At 41.6% G+C, this 21,562-nt stretch overlaps 1 protein-coding gene across 3 annotated transcripts in view; it reads left to right on the top strand.

Annotated features, from left to right (window-relative positions):
• LOC106560875 (solute carrier family 66 member 2) overlaps positions 1-21,562 on the top strand; it is an 87,198-nt gene that overhangs the window by 1,188 nt on the left and 64,448 nt on the right. For all 3 annotated transcript variants that reach the window (XM_014124263.3, XM_014124261.3, XM_014124262.3), the window contains exons 2-3: positions 5,497-5,755; positions 5,986-6,119. In XM_014124263.3, coding sequence (XP_013979738.1) covers positions 5,547-5,755; positions 5,986-6,119 — 343 coding nt within the window. In that variant the 5' untranslated portion in view covers positions 5,497-5,546. The remainder of the gene's footprint in view (positions 1-5,496; positions 5,756-5,985; positions 6,120-21,562) is intronic.

The following is a 21,562-nucleotide window of genomic DNA, read 5'->3' as shown; positions in this document are numbered from 1 at the left end:
TTCTGTATTCCCAGTTCCCTCTTCCTTTATTGCCTGCTGTCCCCCTACTGAATGTTTCATTGAGAGGAATCCTGGAAGTATGACATGATCTGGTAGAAATCATGTCATACTTAGACACTTAGTAGAGCTGAGTTATGCAGAGTAACAGATGTGTTAATGTAATTAAGTATCTCTGTTTGTCCTCTAGATGTCTCGATCAGTCACTCTGGGGACATGAGAAGGTAGTATTAAGTCAACTGTGAACATTGCATCAATATGGGCCTTGTGGTCTACATTGCTCGGAACAGTTCAACAGCCATATTTTCTTCAGCACACCCTAAAGAGCTCTTTTACAGAAAGAGTGGTCAATCAAATGTATCTATAAAGCCATTTTTACATTAGCCAATTTCAAAGTGCTATACAGAAATATTCTTCCTCTGGTTGCCTAGGGAAAAAGGTGAACTTTTGTTTTACTCTACCCTCTCAAGTCATTTGAGAGATTGGGCCAAAGCGAGGGAAAACTTCTTTTTTTTAAATGAGAATGTTTATCCAATGTAAATACTGGCTGTTCTGTATGCATTATACACTGCTCAAAAAAATAAAGGGAACACTTAAACAACACATCCTAGATCTGAATGAAAGAAATAATCTTATTAAATACTTTTTTCTTTACATAGTTGAATGTGCTGACAACAAAATCACACAAAAATAATTAACGGAAATCCAATTTATCAACCCATGGAGGTCTGGATTTGGAGTCACACTCAAAATTAAAGTGGAAAACCACACTACAGGCTGATCCAACTTTGATGTAATGTCCTTAAAACAAGTCAAAATGAGGCTCAGTAGTGTGTGTGGCCTCCACGTGCCTGTATGACCTCCCTACAACGCCTGGGCATGCTCCTGATGAGGTGGCGGATGGTCTCCTGAGGGATCTCCTCCCAGACCTGGACTAAAGCATCCGCCAACTCCTGGACAGTCTGTGGTGCAACGTGGCGTTGGTGGATGGAGCGAGACATGATGTCCCAGATGTGCTCAATTGGATTCAGGTCTGGGGAACGGGTGGGCCAGTCCATAACATCAATGCCTTCCTCTTGCAGGAACTGCTGACACACTCCAGCCACATGAGGTCTAGCATTGTCTTGCATTAGGAGGAACCCAGGGCCAACCGCACCAGCATATGGTTTCACAAGGGGTCTGATGATCTCATCTCGGTACCTAATGGCAGTCAGGATACCTCTGGCGAGCACATGGAGGGCTGTGCGGCCCCCCAAAGAAATGCCACCCCACACCATGACTGACCCACTGCCAAACCGGTCATGCTGGAGGATGTTGCAGGCAGCAGAACATTCTCCACGGCGTCTCCAGACTCTGTCACATCTGTCACGTGCTCAGTGTGAACCTGCTTTCATCTGTGAAGAGCACAGGGCGCCAGTGGCGAATTTGCCAATCTTGGTGTTCTCTGGCAAATGGCAAACGTCCTGCACGGTGTTGGGCTGTAAGCACAACCCCCACCTGTGGACGTCGGGCCCTCATACCACCCTCATGGAGTCTGTTTCTGACCATTTGAGCAGACACATGCACATTTGTGACCTGCTGGAGGTCATTTTGCAGGGCTCTGGCAGTGCTCCTCCTGCTCCTCCTTGCACAAAGGTGGAGGCAGCGGTCCTGCTGCTGGGTTGTTGCCCTCCTACGGCCTCCTCCACGTCTCCTGATGTACTGGCCTGTCTCCTGGTAGCGCCTCCATGCTCTGGACACTACGCTGACAGACACAGCAAACCATCTTGCCACAGCTCGCATTGATGTGCCATCCTGGATGAGCTGCACTACCTGAGCCACTTGTGTGGGTTGTAGACTCCGTCTCATGCTACCACTAGAGTGAAAGCACCGCCAGCATTCAAAAGTGACCAAAACATCAGCCAGGAAGCATAGGAACTGAGAAGTGGTCTGTGGTCACCACCTGCTGAACCACTCCTTTATTGGGGGTGTCTTGTTTATTGCCTATAATTTCCACCTGTTGTCTATTCCATTTGCACAACAGCATGCGAAATGTATTGTCAATCAGTGTTGCTTCCTAAGTGGACAGTTTGATTTCACAGAAGTGTGATTGACTTGGAGTTATATTGTGTTGTTTAAGTGTTCCCTTTATTTTTTTTAGCAGTATATTTAAGAGTACGGAAGAAGAAAAAAAAACAGTACAATTTTTTTTTTTTTTTATAAAATAAATGTATGAAATGTATGCATTCACTACTGTAAGTCACTCTGGATAAGAACGTCTGCTAAATGACTAAAATGTAAATGTAAGAGGACTCCATATTTGGCTTCTGCAAATATTAAGACAACGTGTTGCATTTTATGTAGAGGAGACTAGTAAGAGAGAGCATTATCCATCTTATCCCCTCAAGAATGCTCTCTATGGGAAAGGCAATAACTCAAGTGTAGTGGTATGTATAGTAGTAATGTTCACTGTAAAATGGAAGGACAATAGTAACAGCTCATGGACTGTTCTGGAAATATTTGCATTCTCAAAGCTTTAAACCCTTTAGCAGCAGTGCTGTGTTCCAGCGAAGAGAGAGGCAAGGCAGAGCATGTCAGAGGGTCTGTCTTCGGGGTTATGATATAGCAGTGTTGTTTAGAGGAAAACCTTGGTCTCTTTACAGGTTTGCGACATTGGCATATTACTAGAGGGCTTTTTGGGATATCCTTCACTCAGATCAGGGTGTGGGAGGCAAGGTGACTCATGTTTTAAAGGCCCAATGAAATCAAAAAGGTTATTTTCCTGTGTTATATACAGTACCTGTCCAAACTTTTGACACAAACCTACTCATTCCAAGGATTTTCTTTTCACCGCAGAGTGAAGGAAAAGCAGCCAACAAGTATTCAGCATATGTGGGAACTCCTTCAGGACTGTTGGAAAACCATTACTCATGAAGCTGGTTGAGAGAATGCCAATAGTGTGCAAAGCTGTCAAGGCAAAGGGTGGCTACTTTGAAGAATACAAAATATTTTGATTTGTATAACACTTTTTTTTTGGTTACTACATGAATCCATATGTGTTGTTTCATAGTTTTGATGTCTTCACTATTATTCTACAATGTAGAAAATAGTAAAAATAAAGAAAAGCCCTTGAATGAGTAGGTGTTCTAAATCTTTTGACCGGTAGTGTGTGTACAGTTGAAGTCGGAAGTTTATATACACCTTAGACAAATACATTTAAACTCTGTTTTTCACAATTCCTGACATTTAATCCTAGTAAAAATCCCTGTTTTAGGTCAGTTATGATCACCACTTTATTTTAAGAATGTGAAATGTCAGAATAATAGTAGAGAATGATTTATTTCAGCTTTTATTTCTTAAATCACATTCCCAGTGGGTCAGAAGCCTTCCACAAGCTTCCCACAATAAGTTGGGTGAAATTTGGCCCTTCCTCCTGACAGAGCTGGTGTAACCGAGTCAGGTTTGTAGGCCTCCTTGCTCACACACGCCTTTTCAGTTCTGCCCACAAATTTTCTATAGGATTGAGGTGAGGGCTTTGTGATGGCCACTCCAATACCTTGACTTTGTTTTCCTTATGCCATTTTGCCACAACTTTGGAAGTATGCTTGGGGTCATTGTCCATTTGGAAGACCCATTTGAGACCAAGCTTTAACTTCCTGACTGATGTCTTGCGATGTTGCTTCAATATATCCACATAAATTTCCTACCTCATGATGCCATCTATTTTGTGAAGGGCACCAGTCTCTCCTGCAGCAAAGCACCCCAACAACATGATGCTGCCACCCTTGTGCTTCACGGTTGGGATGGTGTTCTTCGGCTTGCAAGCCACCCCCTTTTTCCTGCAAAGATAACGATGGTCATTATGGCCAAACAGTTCTATTTTTGTTTCATCAGACCAGAGGACATTTCTCCAAAAAGTACGATCTTTGTCCCCATGTACAGCTGCAATCCGTTGTCTTGCTTTTTTATGGCGGTTTTGGAGCAGTGGCTTCTTCCTTGCTGAGCAGCCTTTCAGGATATGTCGATATAGATACTTTTGTACCTGTTTGCTCCAGCATCTTCACAAGGTTCTTTGCTGCTGTTCTGGGATTGATTTGCACTTTTCGCGCCAAAGTACGTTAATCTCTAGGAGACAGAATGCGTCTCCTTCCTGAGCGGTATGACGGCTGCGTGGTCCCATGGTGTTTATACTTGCGTACTATTGTTTGTACAGATGAACGTGGTACCTTCAGGCATTTGGAAATTGCTCCCAATGATGAACCAGACTTGTGTAGGTTTACCTTTTTTTTTCCTGAGGCCTTGGCTGATTTCTTTTGATTTTCCCATATGATGTCAAGCAAAGAGCCACTGAGTTTGAAGGTAGGCCTTGAAATACATCCACAGGTACACCTCCAATTGACTCAACTGATGTCAATTAGCTTATCAGAAGCTTCTAAAGCCATGACATCACTTTCTGCAATTTTCCAAGTTGTTTAAAGGCACAGTCAACTTAGTGTATGTAAACTTCTGACCCGCTGGAATTGTGATACAGTGAAATCATCTGTAAACGATTGTTGGAAAAATTACTTGTCATGGACAAAGTAGATGTCCTAACCGACTTGCCAAAACTATAGTTTGTTAACAAGAAATTTGTGGAGTGGTTGAAAAACGAGTTTTAATGACTCCCACCTAAGTGTATGAAAACTGCCGACTTCAACTGTATGTATGTATACTTCTACACAGAGGTTGGAATAATACTGTGAAATAGCGGAGGTGCATAATGATGGCAGCCCCATCCACTTACCATAAATTCCTTGTTTTGCCGTATTGTAAATTGCTCTCTGTTACTCTTTATTTTTTATATGATTATTAGCAGAGTATACATGATTTACATTTTATCTTCAAGATCCTGTCAATTTGAAAAAACGAAGTAGATTGTGCTGATGTATTTGCACATTGAACCATATCGCGCTCCTTAGTTGAAAAACTTAGTGGATAGTGCTAGAACAATGACGTCATATCTGAATTCTGCATATTTAGGCACGTTCGCCCTCGTGAAAATGATAATGCCTCTTTAGTGTAAGAGCTGTTTGAAAAGGCCGCCTGAAATTTCAGCCTGTTTTGGTGGGCTGGAGTTTTGGCCTGCTTGGTGACATCACCAGGCAGTAAATTAGTTAATAGACCAATAAGAAAGAGTTTCTAACTTCTCTGCCAATAACGGCTAGTTTTCAGATTTCCCCTCCCCACTCAGACCACCCCAGACAGTCTTAGCAAAATACTTGTCTCTTTGCTAAGAAGCTATTTTTGTCTTTTTTGACCATTTTAATTGTCAACCACAGTATGGTTGTTAGCCAGAAATAATTTGATATTGAGGTGCATTTGAATTGTTGTTGAGTCTTGACTGAGTGGGAGATGGTGCATGCAGTTTGTTGGTAACTCAGCTTTTAAGGGTACAAGAGGGTGAAAGTAAAGTTCTCTAACAACACATGTTATTTATTTCTAAGCTTGGTTATCAGGAGTATCTGTTTTTCCACTCCACAGGGCTGGGTGTGACTGAGGCCAAGCTGCCGTCTGTGAGGCCCTAGCTAGAGATGGACATCGAGGTGGACATCCAGGAGGAGGACATGGAGGGCTCGTGGACCTTGCTGTCATTGCTGGCATCCTGTGTGATGGTGTTTGGAGGGGCCCTGCCTTACGTGCCTCAGTACCAGGAGATCCAGAGGAGCAGCAACACTGAGGGATTCTCCACCCGTGTTTGCCTGCTGCTGCTCATCGCCAACATCCTACGCATCTTCTTCTGGTGAGGCCAGGGGAGAGAAGGGTCACTGGGACTGATTTCAAAGTGAACAGAATAAACTATTGTATGCTCACTCACATGTTGAAACAAATCACTTGGGAGCATACAGCAGTTTGCAGGTTATCGTGTTTACATTAAACATATAGATAGAAAAAAAGTAAGTGGTTAGAGGAAGTGAGCGTTGTCTGTGCAGACACTGAATTTTGATTAGTTACCGTAATGTCTACCTACAGGATAGGGAAGCAGTTTGAACTGACTCTGCTCCTCCAGAGTGTTGTGATGATCAGCACCATGCTAGCTATGCTCCACCTCTGCTGCAACATCCAGCAAGCCAATCGGGTCAGCACCAACCAGCACCACTTCACAGGTAACCAAACCATAACCACATCAGGCAAATAGCCCTACTTCACTTGTAGGTTACTGTAAAAACACACGTATTACACATTTATTAAGTCCCAACCATTAAGTCCACACACTCTTTAATATCACCTGAAAGGCAATAGCTATGGCTAAATATGCTGCATGTACAGTACTTGCCAATTACAGTTCATCACATTTGACAAATGATCACTCATCACATACAGTACATATAAGCCTATGTAGTGGAGCTCTGTTTCAACACTGAGCTCTTGTCAAAAGGGGGGGCCATAGGAGAAGGTATAATCACTCGGGTCTCTGGAATATCTCTCTTGTTCTATTTCTCGCGCTCTTGCTTGCTCTCTTTCTCTCACACACTCTATCAGTCTTACGTCATTTCTTGTTTAGATTTTTGGATGTAATAGATGGGACACTATGTTTACGCCTGGGGTCCTCTTGAATTGAGTGATTTTATTATTATTTATTTGTTTAGATGTTATTACGAGGATTCGTGTGTGAAAAGGGGAAATGTTGGATGGATATATGCATAGGGCTGTCACGTAAACGAGATCAGCGGCTGGAGTCTAGTCTATCAGGGTGTGTGGAGTCGGGGCTAAACTGAGGCCCTATTCCCACTACGAGAGTCTGAGGAGCAGAGTTCCGAAAGAGATTTCTACTTCTCAATTCACGTTACATCCTTTCCTTTCGTGGTGGCAGTGTTTTTACAACTGATGCCGGTTTGCCTGAGGCTGATGCAGTGCAGGTGTTTGTACACATGCATATACACACACTCTCATTCAAATAAACACATACAAGAATACACACATGCATGTAATCGTGCCAGACATGCACACAAACATATAAAGTAGGCATTGCTGTTATGATTTCAGTTGTCCTTGATGTCCTTTGTTTTAAATTTATTATTTTTAATATATTTTTTTGCATTGTTGTTTGCTGTTTCTTCTGTCTTTTCCTTTTTTCTCTTTAGTTCCTTCTCTTGGTTGTTGGTGCATTGGGGGGTTCTTGGGGGTGGGGAATGGAATTAATTGTATTTTTTTATTTATTTTCTTCGAATGGTTGAGGGACAGCTATTGGGGAACTGTGGGGGGATCTTGGAGGATTCGGGTTTCACAAGATTGTGATCATGAAAAAGGAAACTATGACATTTTATATCACTATCATGCACACGCACCCTCACACAAAAGGATGGCTCTGTTGCGGAAAGACTGATACATGTTTGATAGTGTCCTGATGCTGTATTGTTTGTCCTTCATGTTCTAATACTTTAATGTTACCCCTTCCTTGTGTTTTTTGTAATAAATAATAATAATGTTTTTTATTTTTTTATTTAAACACGACATTCTTGGTCCGCAGCTCAAATTGACCGTAAATATCACAATAGCCACTAGCCAGTTAGCACGGACTATTAACAATCTGACAACTTTTATTCTGAAACGAACAGTATTACGATATTAAATAATGCAACCAAACCATATTACACCCTTGAATAATGCAACAATTCACAAGCATGTGCAGACAAAGAAAGGGTTTATTTTCTAAATTAGCTGACAATACACAGCTGACTCCTACTCACTAACAACATGCTTCATGATCAAGTAATGTTAGCATATCGATAATGAATGTTTACCCCTCCCATACGACTATAAAAGTAGAGTAACGCTATCATAGTGTCGTCCATATTATTATAATATAGGCTACATGGCTAAGTAACGTTAGCTAGCTAGCGAAACAGAATCATTTCTGTATCTTCACATAAACATGCTGGCTGTAGCTGAATGCTGACGTTTAGCTGAACCATAGCTAGATGGTTGCTCTTAACTTTAATGCGGTAGGTAGTTAAAGCTTATCTTAGAAAAAAACAGGCTTCATTTGATCAATATCATGGAAGTCATTATATGAGGTAAAAGCAAATTGCGAATTGAAAATATTAATAATTCCCTGGGGAGTTGATTCTTGCCTGGACCTCAGTGGCACAGTGCAGTCTAGCAACAAACAAAAAACCACTGCGACATTTACAGAATGTAACCGGCTGTTACTATTTCAGGCAAAAACTCAAAGCTGTTTCAAAAACATTGCTTTGCTATTATGTGTTGACTCAATGAGACATTTCTGTTTACACCGAGTGTCGTGCGTTACCTCTGAGGTAACGGTCGAGACGTGACAAGTTCACAAGTTTTACATTACAGTATATGTGTAGCATGTATGTGAAGACCCTTTTAGAGTGACTAGCTGTACTCTAGTAGCCATTGAACTGGGGACCCGGGAGGGCCAGAGTCTGTCCAAATTCATGCTCAGTCAGCTTTTATGGACTGGATTTATGGGTAATTATGTTTGCAGACAGATTGGCTCCGTAATTGCGCTGAAAGAGATTAAAATCAATCTTAAGGCAGCTTTTTATTAGGCTGCAGACTGAGAACGAAATGAAATCTCGTAATATTCCAATAATTTAAAAGTGTTATTAGATCCCTAACTTCTTGGCACTAATAATGTACCTTTCATGTTGATTGATTAGTGAAGAGAGGTTAAGTTATTCATGGTGAGGTTATTCATGGTGTAGATATCGGTGAGTTAGTATGGGGTGTGTGTACCCATGCGCGCGTGTCTGAGATTGTGTTATACTGTAGATAATCCTTACTGGGGCATAGATGTCTGTGAGAGAGAGTGTGTCGGAATGAGAGTTTAATTTCCTGGTAGTCTTGTCATGAGTATAGTCTGCTAAGGCAGAGTTCCAGACGGTCTCAATCTGTTGTCCCCTGTTGGGAGCTGGAGAGTCTCACTATTTACTCCATCCATTCTCAGTCCTGTCTCCCAGGAGCTCAGCATCCAAACCAATAGAGAATTCTGTTTTGACTGCTCCTAATCACCCTGTCCACAGACACTACAGTAGACTGTCAACGCTACAGGAACGCTACTTTATTCTGCTGAAGGGCAGGCAACGTGTCTGATTTCAGAGGGAATGGAGGGGTGTGATGGTATAGTGATGGTATATACTCAGAATAGCCCTTGACCCCCCCACCTCTCCCCTCCCCTCGCTCCCCATCTGAGACCTGCTAATCTCTACTGTACTTTCCTTACCTCAGGGACATCCTGCTCTATGGCAGCCAGCACAGCAGCACCTGTCCCCATGTAGCTGTACCACATACAGTGGTTGCTCCACTAAAAGTTTTGCGACTATGCTGCGGCTGAGAGGTCATTTGTGGTTTAGTACGATAACCTGCGTCACTACTTCATTGCTCGAGACCCGCGCAAAGGGGAATTAGAGCACTTGATTATGCTTTTGGGTCCTAGTGTGTCTCCAACTGACAATGAATGGGCGACATAAACCTAAATAGAAACTGCTAATTGTGCATGACCTGAGTATCACTTACTAAAACTGTTGTTACTCTAAGGTTTTTATTCTTTTATTTTGTTAGGATTATTTTGCTCTTACTGTAGTAGTGTATCCCACTCCCGACCGGTCATGTTGTACAGCACCTGAGTGGCGCAACGGATGCTGGTTCAATACCGTGCCGGCCTCGACTCGGAGACCCATGAGATGGCTGTAGGCTTTTGGTTTCTCTCCCTCTAAAAACAGAAATAAATCATTCTAAATAACAGACTGGCTTTATTTACAAATTAGTAACAATGTCTCACCCCATGTTCAAGAATGGCCTTTTTCTCGCTCATTATACGTTATTTGTAAACAAATCATCTCCAAAATATATATTTTTTTTAAACCATCATATTTTTCGACATAATGTAGGTCTACCGTAGGCAACATGAGTTTCACTAGTGTTGAGTAATGTGCTTTTAAAAGTGGTGTAGGTCTTATTTCAAGAGCATATTGAAGTTCCATCCTAACGGAAACCCAGAGTGTTTTTCATTTTTCTTGGAATAAAAACGCCATAATATTAATGAAATTAATTAAGCAAGTACCAGTCAAAAGGTTGGACACCTACACATTCCAGGGTTTCTTTATTTTTACTATTTTCTAAATTGTAGAATAGTAATGAAGACATCAACTATGAAATAACACATATAGAATCAGTTAAGTACAAGTTCTTATTTATAAGGACAGCCTACTCCTTCCTCCCCGTCGGGGAATTGAACCCCGGTCTCCCGCGTGCCTGCACGACACAGGGATTCTTTAGCTAAATAGCCCAGTACTGTAGGCTACTCCCTACCGTCACGTTGTACAGCGCCATGTTTTACGTTCCGTCCTATTGGAAGCCCAGAGTGTTTTTCAATTTTTCTTGGAATAGAAACACCATAATATTAATCAAATGAATTTCTTAAAATCAGACCCATATGCCCTATATTCTTACAAAAAAGGTTTTAAATTCTCTAGTACAGCCACTATTGAAGGCTATCAAAGGCTTCTCAAAGATGCCCTCTGTTGGTCAAACTATTGCTAACTAGTATTAATGGTACCAGTTAAATAACGTGCCACAGAATTTTGCGGCACCATGCAAGCTGCACCACAGTACGCTGCAACTTTTAAAGGACGAACCACTGTACACACACACACACACACACACACACACACACACACACACACCACAACAATAAACCAAAAACACACATGCAGACAAGTACCTGTGTCGAGTGATGCCATTTAGCTTCCTTTAGTGGGGGTTACCGGAGGTCAGTTGGTAATATATGTGCATAAGATACCCTATAGGCACTCCAACGGTAAAACTAAATATGTCCGAGCAGGTGTTTTCTCAGCACATTATTTGGAATAGCACCTGAAGGACTAGTCCATTAAATAACCACCAAGAAATAATGAGAGTGCTGTATAATGTGTTGTAATGTGGACTTCACTGTGTTCAGTGTTATTGGCTCTGCTCAACACAATGACTTTGCTCTGACTTCCACTGACTGCCCAAAGGCCATACGTTAACAGGTTGCCCTTATGATGTAGGTTTTGGACGTGGACTGAGGAAAAGGGGAAAAGGAAATACAGATGTGCTATTATAACCTTTTTAACAACTTTTAAAACTTGCAAGGATGAAGGTACTGTTTTTTTTCATGCTGCAGAGTGCTGCAAAATAATGTTTCAAGAATTACAAACTAAGTGAAACTTACTGATAGATCGGGGACTAGATGGAATGAAATGAGCATTTCTCCTCAATACATCGAGGTCCCTAAAAAAAGGTTGACTCGCTTTATTGTCGTTGAGAGTCAACATCATGTGTGACGTGTGTCTGGAGTGGGAAAGGAAGATTCATTCTCTCCAGTTTCCCTCAGAAAGCTTCTCGGGTGAGGACCTTGTGGCTCATAGTTCCTGTATGGCCCTGCTGAGGTTGGATATTGCTCTCTACTGATGTTAAAGTCAGTGTTGGCCTTGGCTGAGCTAGAGTGAACAATCTGCTATGTTAACCTCACCTCAGGTTTTATGTGGACAAAGTTCTCTGTCCTTGTGTAGCCTCACTCCCAACCTCAAGAATAGGCAACTATTTCAATGTATACCCTCAAATCTCAAAACAAATCCTTCTGCAACGCTCAAAGGTGAGTGAATGTTGTTGATGCAGCCTGTTTAATAATTGAATCATATGTACAGGTAACTGGCAAAATATAGGAAATACCGACATAGTATGTTATTAGGGCGTTGGGCCACCACGGGCCAGAACAGCTTCAATGCACCTTGGCATAGTTCTACAATGGTCTGGAACTCTATTGTACCCTTTTCAGACATATGGAATGTGCTTCTGAAGTGGAACTAGCGTACATCACTAGGTGACCAGAACTGTTAGTCAAATTATCTGGAGCTGCCTGCCTGCGGGCAGACCACTCTCTCCTAAAAAGTATGTTAAAGTTTGTTACGTTGCTGATTGGCAAACGTACTGCAAATTGAGAAATCATGGGACGAAACTGAATAGGTCAGCACAGGCGAGGTCAGTACAGGTGCATCAAAGCAGGGACCGAGAGACTGAAAAACAGCTTCTATCTCAAGGCCATCAGACTGTTAAACAGCCATCACTAACATTGAGTGGCTGCTGCCAACATACTGCCTCAACTCCAGCCACTTTAATAATGGAAAAATTGATGTAATAAATGTATCACTAGCCACTTTATATTATATAATGTTTACATAACCTACATTACTCATATTTATATACTGTACTCTATACCATCTACTGCATCTTGCCATCTTGATGTAATGTATCACTAGCCACTTTAAACAATACCACTTTTATGTTTACATACCCTACATTACTCATCTCATATGTATATACAGTACTCTATACCATCTACTGCATCTTACCATCTTGATATAATGCATCACTAGCCACTTTAAACAATACCACTTTTATATGTTTACATATCCTACATTACTCATCTCGTATGTATATACTGTACTTTATACCATCCACTGCATCTTGCCAATGCCGTTCTATACCATCATTCATTCATATTTTTTTTAATGTACATATTCTTATTCATTCCTTTACACTTGTGTGTGTGTATAAGGTAATTGTTGTGAAATTGTTAGGTTAGATTACTCGTTGGATATTAGTGCATTGTCGGTGTATGTGACAAATAAAATTTGATTTGAATAAAAAGAAGAAACTGCACAATGAAACAAAGATGATTGATAGTAAAAAGTTTGGAGCACCTACACATCCAAGTATATCTGACCAAATTATGAAAGACACGCATTGTAATTTTGAATCCCGTTAAGTAGCCGGGGTCTGACAATTTGGATGGAAAATTAGAGGATAATAGCGGACCATATTGCCACCCCTATTTGCCATATCTTCAATTTAATCCTACTAGAACGTGTGTGCCCTCAGGCCTGGAGGGAAGCAAAAGTTATTCCCCTACCTAAGAATAGTAAAGCCTCCCTTTACTGGCTCAAATAGCCGACCAATCATCCTGTTACCAACCCTTAGTAAACTTTTGGATACAATTTTGTTTGACCAGATACAATGCTATTTTACAGTAAACAACAAACTTTCAGCACGCTTATAGGGAAGGACATTCAACAAGCAAAGCACTTACACTGATGATTGGCTGAGAGAAATTGACTCGAATATTGTGGTAGGTGTTAGACTTCAGTGCGGCTTTTGACATTATCGATCATAGTCTGTTGCTGGAAAAACATATGTATTATGGCTTTACTACACCTGCTATATTGTGGATAAAGAGTTACTTGTCTATCAGAACACAGATGGTGTTCTTTAATGGAAGCCTCAAACAAAATCCAAGTAGAATCAGCAATTCCCCAGGGCAGGTGTCTAGGCCCCTTTTTTAAATTATTATTATTTATTTTTAATAACTATCAACAGTAGTTGAGTAAAGCTAGTTTGTCTATGTTTGAGGGTGACTCAACACTACACGTCAGCTACTACAGCAACTGAAATGACTGCAACACTTAACAAAGATCTGCAGTTGTTTCAGAATGGCTGGCAAGGAATAAGTTGGTCCTAAATATAATTTATTTTAAAAAAAGCTTTGTATTTGTGACAAATCATTCACTAAACCTTAACTAAATCTTGTAATAAATTATGTGGACATTGAGCAAGTTGAGGTGGCTAAACTGCTTGGAGTAACCCTGGATTGTGAACTGTCATGGTCCAAACATATTGATACAACAGTAACTAGGATGGGGAGAAGCCTGTCCATAATAAAGCGTGCACTGCATTCTTAACAGCACTATCAACAAGGCAGGTCCTACAGGCCCTAGTTTTGTCGCACCTGGACTACTGTTCAGTTGTGTGGTCAGGTGCCACAGAGGGACTAAGGAAAATTGCAATTGGCTCAGAACAGGGCTGTACGGCTGGCCCTTGGATGTATACAGAGAGCTAACATTAATAATATGCATGTCAATCTCTCCTGGCTCAAAGTGGAGGAGAGATTGCCTTCATCACTACTTGTATTTGTGAGAGGTATTGACATGTTGAATGCACCGAGCTATCTGTCTGAACAACTGGCGGACAGCGTGGACACCCATGCATACCCTACATGCCACCAGAGGTCTTGTCACAGTCCCCAAGTCCTGACCAGACAAGCAGTATAATTTGACTAAAAAAACGGATAAAAAAAATACACCTTATGGAATAGCTGGGACTGTGAAGCAACATAAACATAGGCACATTAATTTTGCATTGTAGGGGCCTGAGGGCACACACTTAATATGTTGTGAATGTATTGTGATGTTTTTAAAATTGTATAACTGCCAATATAGGCTGTCATTGTAAATAAGAATTTGTTCTTAACTGACTTGGCTAGTTCATTTTTTTAATTGTATTTATTTATTTAACTGGACCCCAGGGAGAGTAGCTGCTGCCTTGGCAGCTAGTGGGGATCCATAATAAATACAGATACAAATAACGCCCTTATTTGCTGTATACTTTGGAAGTATTTGAATTAGGCCAAGACTGTATCTAAAGGAAATGGTAATTGCAAACTTGAACAAATGTCTTTGGAGGTGTTGGCAGAATGTTTTCTTTTGCAGTTACATTTGCTCTATCTGACTGTTTCTGAAAGACAAAAACAATTATAAATTGTTATGGACCTGTAAACAGATTGTTTGAATCAATAATGTTTTACATTTACTTTTTCCCAAACCTAAATATACTGCACTGCCCGTGAATTCTGAAACATTGTCTACTTGGATTACAGTAGGCCTACTTAGTTGTAATGCACTTCCATGCAAAAGATCAACCCATGCACAGCTGTCTGTTCACCTGTTAAATTATACTGCATGTTATAAACCGCTGACCTTTTCAGATGCATAGAGCAAAAACTGAAATTATAATAGCCTGTTTAATAGGTCCAATTAAATGACAGATGCGTATGGGTGTTGTATGGCTACTTAGGGAATAGGAATTCACCATGGCCAGAAAAGGTGAGGAATTTATTCTGCATTGGTTATGTGTTATAAATCGATTTTTGCTCTTCTCACTAACAGCAAATGATTGCATCTTGTTATTATATTTAGCTACCTGTTTTTTTGTTATGAATAATAGTGTCATCATATATTCCCCATTTGCACAAGGCTACTACGCTACTTTTGTCTTGCAATGCAATTCTTCAACCACTAGAAACTGTGCATACGCATGGTCTAAAGTTTGCGGGAGGACATGCACATTCTCACGTCAAGTTCAGTTTTTATTAATGCCAACTTTTGCGTGACCCTAAGCATGATGGGATGTTAACTGCTTAATAAACTCAGGAACCACACCTATGTTGAAGCACCTGCTTTGAATATATGTTGTATCTTTTATTTTGGCAATAAACTGTATTTACTAATGAATTAACAGAGCCATCTACTGGTCACAACTGCACCCACCATCCTGTCTGTTCATATCTCTTTGTCATACACTACCTGTCACTGTGTAGAATGTGAGGGAATGGACAGTGGCTGTGTTGTTGACTCAGAGGTAGGCTTCCTTGAGGAGTGATGACTGTGTACAGTGAGTACTTATGCCAGGTGCCTTCGTGGAGTGGTCTGTTTGTTTTGGATGAGTTTGGCTGTGCTTCTCAGTGTAGGTAGGGTCTACGCTACTGCGGTCTGGACTGGGAATGCCAGTCTGTCTGCCACTGAGGCAGCGTTATCTGCAGCATTGCAGCAAGGTGAATCCGGTGTGACCGCTCTCAGCACAGACTGAGAGTTTATTACTCCCCTGTATTTACACAGAGGTGTACACTGTGTGTAATTAACGCCTAGATAAGTAAAATGAAGCTAGGGGGGTGTGTGAGTAGAGTACAGTTGGTGACATAAGCAAAATGTAATCAGTAGCCAACCCTTCAGTTTTGTTGTTGTTCAGAGTTTGGTTTTGCTGAAGATAACTTAATTGTTATGTTGTGCGTTTGTCCATGGCTCTGACTGTGTGCTTGTTTTAGAATAATCCTCATGGGAACGTTTGCATAAGCTCTGTTTCTGGTTAGGTGTTGGTGATATGCCTGGGTCCTCTTAAACATGGAGAACTCCGAGTGCTCAGTCCTCTTCTGGGAAAGGTCGAGTCAGACTAGCGCCAGTGGCTACTCCCACAGGGTCATATGAATTATTAAAAAGGGCAAGAAACACAGCAGATAGCCTACGCAGCAGACTGACTTGTAGTTAGAGAGTGTAGGAAGTATCTTCGCGTGACCCCGGTGTTTGTACTTTATTTTGTAGGGATGTTTTTCATCGACATTTTTGTGGAGCCTTTAATAATGTCGCACTGTATTGACATTGTGCAAAATTCCAAATCACGGTGCATCCTGTCCCCAATACATATTGACAGTTGCTGCACTGTGGGCCTGTCAGAATACCGTTGGTTATTTGTGGCCAATTTATTTATTCATGAGCTCATCTTTGACCTAAGTCTCCTGGTTCTCTCCCCACCCAGACACACACACTAGTGTAAGATGGGAAAACAGGACTTATTACACCAACACCATTGATCACTAGTTCTCCCATGACTCTGGCAGTACTGTCAATCCAGAGCAGACAGAGGCTCTATATGTTTTGTTTGCTCCCAGAGGGCTGTCTATAGATGGGCTGCAAGGCTAGAGCTCCCTGTTAACTACAGTATATCTCAATCCCCTCTTAGCAGACACTTTTCTCTTTCCACCACTGTCCCAATTTCCCCCTGCCTTCCCTCTTATCTCCAGTCATTGAGGCCTTAATTAATCTCTCTTGTCTTTCCCCCCTCTCGCTTCCTGTGTGTCAGAGGATGACAAGGTACAGGTGTAACAGACAGGTTGCTGAAATTGGCTCCCTAGACCAGTGTAGAGCAGTGGTTCCCAACCTTTTTTTAACCTTGGCACACCTTGATGGGATGGAAAATTCTGCGGCACGTCTAAAATGTCCCTATTAATTTATTGAGTGGTAATGACCTCCATCTCATCCATTCTGCAAATCATCTATTTTCTGTGACAAATGTTTTTTATAGATTAAACAGGGTTTATTTTAAAGGGAATTTTCTAAATTTTTTAACTTCATATTCATCATCTCCAGCACCACCCCAACATATCTGAAAAGGGCTCGTTTATGTCTTGTGGAAAAAAGATGGAGGAGGATAAGTGTTTCCAATGACCTCATCGGTGTGCATCGTGATTTTAACTAATTATGAGTAGGCATTGCCTACTAATTGTCTACCAATTGGTTTATGTCATTGGAAACACTTATCCATTTTTTTTGACTGCAAAACAAACTCGGTATTTTCACATATGTTGGAGATGATGAACATAAAGTAAAAAATAAATAAAAAATTGCCTTGAAATATTTCCATAGTTCAGAGTTCCTTACTCATGATGGTTAATTTGTGTGTAGCTCCGGTAAAGTCTTTTTTTATTTAACGGTTTGGGCTACAGACTAGCGTTTTTTTGCATTGCAAAGGTGCAACCTTGGACACAAAGCCATGCTCCGTTTGTTTCTATGGCAGAGGCTGTGGTATAGCTAAGCCCAGGGCCATATACACTACATCGTCAAACATCTTATTCCAAAATCATGGGAATTAATATGGAGTTGGTCCCCCCTTTGCTGCTATAACAGCCCCAACTCTTCTGGGAAGGCTTCCATTCAGCCACACGAGCAATAGTGAGTTCGGGCACTGATGTTGGGCAATTAGGCCTGGTTCGCTCGCAGTCGGCATTCCAATTCATCCCAAAGGTGTTCAATGGGGTTGAGGTCAGGGCTCTGTGCAGGCAGGTCAAGTTCTTCCACACCGATATTGACAAACCATTTCTGTATGGATCTCGCTTTATGCACAGGGGGATTGTCATGCTGAAACAGGAAAGGGCCTTCCCCAAACTGTTGTCACAAAGTTGGAAGCACAGAATGTCATTGTATGCTGTAGCGTTAAGATTTCCCTTCACCAAACTTTACAGTTGGCACTATGCATTGGGGCAGGTAGCGTTCTCCTGGCATCCGCCAAACCCAGATTTGTCCGTCGGACTGCCAGATGGTGAAGCAGGATTCATCAATCCAGAAAACACGTTTCCACTGCTCCAGAGTCCAATGGTGGTGAGCTTTACACCACTCCAGTCGAGGCTTGGCATTGAGCATGGTGATCTTAGGCTTCTGTGCGGCTGCTCGGCCATGGAAACCCATTTCACGAAACTACCGACGAACAGGTCTTGCGCTGACATTGCTTCCAGAGGCAGACGATTGTTACGGGTTACGCGCTTCAGCACTCGGCTGTCCCGTTCTGTGAGCTTGTGTGACCTACCACTTCACATCTGAGGAGTTGTTGCTCCTAGATGTTTCCACTTCACAATAACAGCACTTACAGTTGACCGGGGCAGCTCTAGCAGGGCAGAAATTTGACGAACTGACTTGTTGGATTGGTGCCATCCTATGATGGTGCCACTTTGAAAGGCACTGAGCTCTTCAGTACGGGCCATTCTACTGCCAATGTTTCTCTATGGAGATTGCATGGCTGTGTGCTTGATTTTATACAACTGTCGGTAGGGTTGCACATTTTGGGGAATATTCAGAGGTGGAAACTTTCCGTGGGAATTAACGGGAATATATGGGAATTAACGGGAATATATGCAAATTAATATTAATACCATTTAAATGTAGATGTTTTTTGCATAGGATATATTTACCATATCATATGGAGACAGAAATATAAACCTTTTACCTTATCATAAGTAGACATAATTGCAAATGATGAAATCCTTCCAATAGAAATAAAAACAATTTAGTTACGAATTGAACTTTAATTAAATGAGTTGACTCTTCACATGGGATGATATCACTGAACAACAAAAGGGAATATTGAATGATCCCCAATGAGCCATCGCATCTCCCAAAAATGTTTTCAACATACATCTGTAAAATTATAGTCTAGAAACTAAAGCTTTGGTTGTCTTCCTCTCAGGCTTCCATGTCTTCTCCCTGGACCTCCTCAATGTCCACCTCTTGAACATCAGACTCTGAGGCCTCATCTTCACTGTCACTTTCCAACCTTGTTGAGGATGGCTCGTTGTCAGGCTCAAAAAGCCTCAAATTTGCCCGGATGGCCACCAATTTTTCAACCCTTGTATTGGTCAGCCTGTTGCGTGCTTTGGTGTGTGTGTTCCCAAACAAGGACCAGTTGCGCTCTGAGGCGGCTGATGTTGGTGGGATTTGGAGGATGATGGAGGCAACAGGGGAAGGAGCCTCAATTTCCTTCCACCAGGTGGCTGATGAGATATGTTGGCACGACTGCCATATTGCATCTCAATCCCAAAGCTCTTGCTTGGAAGTGTACGTCACCGGACTGCCAAGAACCTTGCCCTCGTCCAGGCCAAGGTGGTGAGACACGATAGGGATGACACCATAGGCCTTGTTGATCTCTGCACCAGACAGGATGCTCTTGCCAGCATACTTGGGGTCCAACATGTACGCTGCGGCGTGTATGGGCTTCAGGTAGAAGTCTTCACGCTTTTTGATATATTTCAGAACTGCAGTTTCCTCTGCTTGGAGCAACAGTGAAGTGGGCAGGGCAGTACGGATTTCTTCTCTTACATCTGCAAGCAGAGTCTGAACATCAGACAGGATGGCATGTCTACCTCAATCCATGCAATGGTTACTGCAATAGGTTTCAGGCTGCTTACCACTCCCAAAATACATCATCCAGGAGGATCCTCTTGATGGGGCTGTCCATATCGGCAAACTGTGATATGGACATTTCTTGGAGAGACTCCTTCCCCTCCATGAGACTGTCAAACATGACACCACCCCAACAGGTGTTGCTGGGTAGCTTCAATGTGATGCTCTTATTCTTCTCATTTTTGCTTGGTGAGGTAGATTGCTGCTATAACTTGTTGACCCTTCATATACCTAACCATTTCCTTGACTCTCTTGTAGAGTGTATCCATTGTTTTCAGTGCCATGATGTCCTTGAGGAGCAGATTCAATGCATGAGCAGCACAGCCAATGGGTGTGATGTGAGGGTTGGACTCCTACACTTTAGACCAAGCAGCCTTCATGTTCGCAGCATTGTCTGTCACCAGTGCAAATACATTCTGTGGTCCAAAGTCATTGATGACTGCCTTCAGCTCATCTGCAATGTAGAGACCGGTGTGTCTGTTGTCCCTTGTGTCTGTGCTCTTGTAGAATACTGGTTGAGGGGTGGAGATGATGTAGTTAATTATTCCTTGCCCACAAACATTCGACCACGCATCAGAGATGATTGCAATACAGTCTGCTTTCTCTATGATTTGCTTGACCTTCACTTGAACTCGGTTGAACTCTGCATCCAGCAAATTAGTAAATAAAGTTTGGTTGGAGGGGTGTATGCTGGGTGAAGAACATTCAGAAATCTCTTCCATTATTCATTGCCTGTGAGCATCAGAGGTGAACCAGTTGCATACACAGCTCGAGCAAGACATTCATCAGCATTTCTCTGACTACGTTCCTTCATTGAGTCAAAAAAAATCTGATTCCAGGAGGACCATGGGATGTTGCTATCGATAAGGTGTCTGTTTCATCATTTTCATCTCGAATAGAAGTAGAGGGACTTTTGTCAGAGGTTGCTTGATGCGAGCGCTGAGGGAACTTTTGCACTTGGCCAGATGATTCTGCATGATTCTGCTTTGTTGCATTCTTCTCATATGATTTGGCACAGTATTTGCAAATGTACACAGCTTTTCCATCTACATTAGCTGCAGCGGAATGTCTCCACACATCAGTTTTTCCTGTAAAGATTAGAAAGAAATTCCATGTACCGATAAATAGTTAAGCAGTTTAACAACTCCTTTGTAAGGTAAATGTTTTTAAATGAAACATGTATGGAAACAAGTGAATTAACACTAAGTTAGTAGGCTCAAGCAAGCTAAAACCCACATGGTAGAAAAAACTAACTAGCAGAAATGGTTAACAAGTTAGAAATGATTAAAACACACTTTGCTGTAGGCTACTATTTACTAGTTAATAAAAAATCATGTATGTTATAAAATATATTCACACCACCCAGTATTGTAATCAAAACTTACCAGAAAGCATGTAGTCCTTGGCTCAGACAGTGTAGTAGTGTGGGCTCAATAGCATCTCATTAGTGTGCAAGATCTTGAGAATCAGCTGTACATGTGATTGAAGAATGCACAATGCATGCAGAGGGTTGTAATTCTATTGAATTGGTGATAGTTTAACCAAAATATGCCACAAGACCTAGAATTGCCTTGTGTATCCCACAAAAAAGGTTCACTGTTATAAGCTAACTTTTTTGATGAATTTAACCTCTATGGGCTAGGCGGGACGAATTCGTCCCACCTACGTAACAGCCACTTGAAGCCTGTGGCGCGATTTTCAAAACCTTAAAAATCCTATTACTTCAATTTCTCAAACATATGACTATTTTACAGCTATTTAAAGACAAGACTCTCGTTAATCTAACCACACTGTCCGATTTCAAAAAGGCTTTACAACGAAAGCAAAACATTAGATTATGTCAGCAGAGTACCAAGCCAGAAATAATCAGACACCCATTTTTCAAGCTAGCATATAATGTCACCAAAACCCAGAAGACA

This window comes from Salmo salar, chromosome 10 (assembly GCF_965601325.2).
Source record: "Salmo salar chromosome 10, fSalSal1, whole genome shotgun sequence".
Lineage (NCBI taxonomy): Eukaryota > Metazoa > Chordata > Actinopteri > Salmoniformes > Salmonidae > Salmo > Salmo salar.
Note: the sequence above shows the minus strand (reverse complement) of the source record. Positions and strands in the feature narration are given on the sequence as shown.